The 3,865-nt window shown below is 44.0% G+C and overlaps 1 protein-coding gene and 1 long non-coding RNA gene across 2 annotated transcripts in view; both read left to right on the top strand.

The window, feature by feature from the left end:
- fanca (FA complementation group A) overlaps positions 1-3,465 on the top strand; it is a 109,478-nt gene extending 106,013 nt beyond the window's left edge. The window contains exons 38-42 of the mRNA XM_019865287.1: positions 1,388-1,481; positions 1,754-1,835; positions 2,766-2,907; positions 2,988-3,086; positions 3,183-3,465. Coding sequence (XP_019720846.1) covers positions 1,388-1,481; positions 1,754-1,835; positions 2,766-2,907; positions 2,988-3,086; positions 3,183-3,269 — 504 coding nt within the window. The 3' untranslated portion in view covers positions 3,270-3,465. The remainder of the gene's footprint in view (positions 1-1,387; positions 1,482-1,753; positions 1,836-2,765; positions 2,908-2,987; positions 3,087-3,182) is intronic.
- Positions 3,466-3,500: 35 nt separating this feature from the next.
- The window catches only part of LOC109513078 (uncharacterized), a 948-nt gene continuing 583 nt past the window's right edge, over positions 3,501-3,865 (top strand). Inside the window, exon 1 of the long non-coding RNA XR_002167656.1 lies at positions 3,501-3,532. This is a non-coding gene — a long non-coding RNA (uncharacterized LOC109513078). The remainder of the gene's footprint in view (positions 3,533-3,865) is intronic.

Below are 3,865 nucleotides of genomic sequence, written 5' to 3'. Positions count from 1 at the left end.
CCGCGGACCGGCGGTTGGGGACCCCTGATCTACAGAACCAACATGCAAATTGCATTTTTTTTCCTGACCCAATCACAGACCTGTTGACAATTTTTCAATTTTGGTGGAAAATCTGCATGTTTTCACATATGACGGAGTACATCTGAATAAACACGGGGCAAAACGACTGGCTTCCAATGTTCAGTTCAATATTAGACTGCTAGTTAACAAATCAGGGCGGCCCGGTGATCGAGTGGTATGTGTGTTGACCTCACAGTGCAGAGGTACCGGGTTCGATTCCAGCTCCGGCCTTCCTGTGTGGAATTTGCACGTTCTCCCCCGCCTGTGTGGGTTTTCTCTGGGTACTCCGGTTTCCTCCCACTTCCAAAAACATGCCCCATAGGTTAATTGTTTACTCGAAATTGTCCCTAGGTGTGAGTGTGAGCGCGGATGGTTGTTCGTCTCTGTGTGCCCTGCGATTGGCTGCCAACCGGTTCAGGGTGTCCCCCCCCTACTGCCTGAAGACAGTTGGGAGAGGCTCCAGCACACCCCGCGACCCTTGTGAGGATAAAGTGGATCGGAAAATGGATGGATAGTGAAGAAATCGCTGTTGATTAATGACATCATTATGACCTTTGAGCTTGACTTCTAGAAGCAAACCAGGGCTAGTTCCGATTGAAACTAAGGCACGTGAGTCTCGGTTTGCTTGTTTTTGCTTTGGACCGGCATTCATTTGTGGTTATTTACACCTGTATAAGCATGGAACAGTGTGGGAAACGAAGCCTGGTCCATTTAAAGTGGACCAAGCAATGCAGGTGTGCATACACCCGTAGTAATCTCAAAAAGCTATTTTTTCATTTCTTTCCTTTGCTTTTAAATGACTTTTAATGTTTTGGTTACAACTAATTGTTGTGAATGTATGCTTTTTTGGTTGTTTTGTTTCGAAATTTTAGTTTGTTCTCCACTTTGTTCTCTCTGTGTTGTGAACGTCTTCAGCTGTTCTGTTTAAGACTTTTAGAATTTGTTCTACTGGTTGTGTGAAACACATTGAGGTGCCCTGCGTACGAAATCCATCCATCCATCCATTTTCTGATCCGCTTCTCATCTCAAGAGCCTATCCCAGCCGTCTTCGGGCAGGAGGCGGGGGACACCCTGAACCGGTTGCCAGCCAATCGCAGGGCACACAGAGACGAACAACCATTTGCGCTCACACTCACACCTTGGGACAATTTACTGTGTTGTGTATGAAATGTGCAATATAAATAAAGTTGCCTTGCCTTGAATGATATTTTTATTTTTTTTTAACATCTTCCATTTACGTATTTATGAAGTGCGCCCAAAGTTTGCTGAGTTTCCTTTCTGGAATCCCCTTCTTGAGTTTGTAATGTCACCTATTGCTGTTTCTTAGGAGCACTGCCATCAGAAAGCCTTAAGCCTCTGCACAGAAGGCCTGACTGTGCTGGTGGATTCTGCAGACTGGCTACTAATCTTTACATCTAATGGTAAAAGGTTAATTTTCTTTCTCTGAACACCAGTCTTACTGTTAAAAACAAAAAAAGACACTGTGAGAGCTACTTGTAGAACATGAAAGCATTTGAGGTTTGTTTGATCTTTAACATATTTCTACTGTGTTACAAAGGAGATTTCTACTGAAACACTAAATGCCATTTCTGTGGAATGCTTAGAAAAAGTGAAAGCGTCTATTTTACTCCTGGTGAGCTATCCCGGTAGCTGTAAATACCCTTTAAAATATACTGAATCTAACTTTCTTTAGATGCTGAAAAAGGTGCTTACCACAGTTTTCCCTTGGTGACGTCAAACCGATTTCATCACTTGATGCCGTGGGTCTTCTACAGGTTAGTATTCAGAATATTGTGATTATTAAAATAAGTACCGTATTTTCACGACCATTCACACCATATTGTTGGGCGCAGTCTCACTAACGGGTGCTATTTTGGTATTTTACACATAGACAAAACGCACTGTATTATTGGGCGCAGTTTTACAGTGGTAAAACATACGCCAGCTTAAACATACGGCATGCGTGCACGCATGCTAAAGACACGTTAGCTTGAAGCATACGGTAGCATGCTAATACATACGGATACACGCTAAAAACACGTTTTTAAAAAGGCAACGGAAGCAAAACTGAGTTCGGTTGCATTTTATTTAGCCAGCTTACAATGTACTCACGTTTTTTGATCAATCATCACCCAGAAATCCATCAAAGTCCTCATCTTCTGTATCAGAATTGAATTCCTGTGCAACTACCGGTAATCCATCGAAAACGCCGGGTTCCCTCTCGTTGTCAGAGTCACTCTCATTGCCTTGTGGCTCCACAGAAATGATGCCGGCTTTGCCAGCGCCAGCGTTTTCTCTCTCTCTCTCTCTCTCTCTCTCTCTCTCTCTCTCTCTCTCTCTCTCTCTCTCTATTTATGTTTATATATACACGCCCACACTTCACTGATTGGCCGACTTCTTCGCCGCATGCCTGTCCTCATTCACTTCCGCCTTTTCTCTATATAAACAGCGTGTCGGCTCTCAGTCAGGTTTTGGTACTCAGCGCATACACAAGACGCTCCGCATTATAAGGCGTGCTGTCCACTTTGGAGAAAATCTTAGACTTTTAATGGTGCCTTATAGGTGTGAAAATACGGTAATTTCTTGGGAAATGTAGCCCTGACATGCCTGATAACGTTACGTTTGCTGTGAACATAGTGTGTGTGTGTGTGTGTGTGTGTGTGTGTGTGTGTGTGTGTGTGTGTGTGTGTGTGTGTGTGTTTAAGCCTGTTACTTCAGCAGAGCCCCGAGCTTCAACAAAGAGCTGCACGTTGTCCAGGCTTTCTCAGCACCGCTGTCTCCTGCTACATCAGTCTGCTGCAGCTCTTCTTGGATGGGTCCTCTGTCACTGCCACCCTTGGAAGTCAGGTAACCAAGCCTCAAGCCATATCCACCCTGCTCAATTCAAATGAAATTCACTTGCTTTATATCTGTGAAATTGATATCAGATGGAGTCTGGGCAAATTCTGAGCCGTACCAAAATCTTCTTGCTGAGGGCCATTTCTCAGATGCCCGCTTCCACTCTCTTCTCCAGGCACATCACGCAGGTAATTGACACGCACGCACACACCCACCCACCAAAAGCTTCTTTTGATTTCTTCTCCTTGTTCAAAATCTTTCTGCTGGTGTGTTTACTGGTGCAGCTGAAGTCCCTGTGCGTGGACTTGGACCCAGAGGTGGCAGCAGCTCTGTCTGTACACTTGGACATTCCAGAGCGCCCTTTCCTCTGATAAGGCAACTTTGGCTCAATACTTCAACTCCAAATAACTGCGAGACATTCCAAATGTTTCTCTAACGTGTTCTTGGACGTATGCTCTCGCGGCCTGGGCCAAATTGGAGGACTAGAAAGTTGAGGTACTAGATCACTGGAAGTGGAATTTTTTTAAAAATGGCCCAATAAACCTCTAATATCTTTTTTGGCCAGGATTGATGTGAGTTTTTGTGACTTTTTGGACCTTCAGGATCCATTTTGTTTTCTTGTCAGAAGGCAGTAGTGTTCAGAGATGAAAGTCCTCCGGATTTTCCCGGAATTCCGGGTTTTTCAAATTTTTATGAAAATTTCTCCGGAGAATTGAGGAAAATTCGCATAATCCAGATATTAGTTGACAACATTGAACGAAGACGCGTTTGAGTTCGTTGTATTGCTTTCACGAGCGTAGCCATATTGAGGCACGAACACTAGTAACAGTAAAGAGATTTTTGTTTGTGTAATAACGACAGAAGGCATGATGGCATTTGACTAATGGTTTAGTAGAACGAATGGCAACTCGCAACAACAGTAGCAAGCGTCATTTTGCCTCTTGGGTTATACCATCTCAACTAGAAC

This window comes from Hippocampus comes, unplaced genomic scaffold (assembly GCF_001891065.2).
Source record: "Hippocampus comes isolate QL1 unplaced genomic scaffold, H_comes_QL1_v1.1 scaffold180, whole genome shotgun sequence".
NCBI lineage: Eukaryota > Metazoa > Chordata > Actinopteri > Syngnathiformes > Syngnathidae > Hippocampus > Hippocampus comes.
This window is presented reverse-complemented; position numbering and strand designations above follow the sequence as displayed.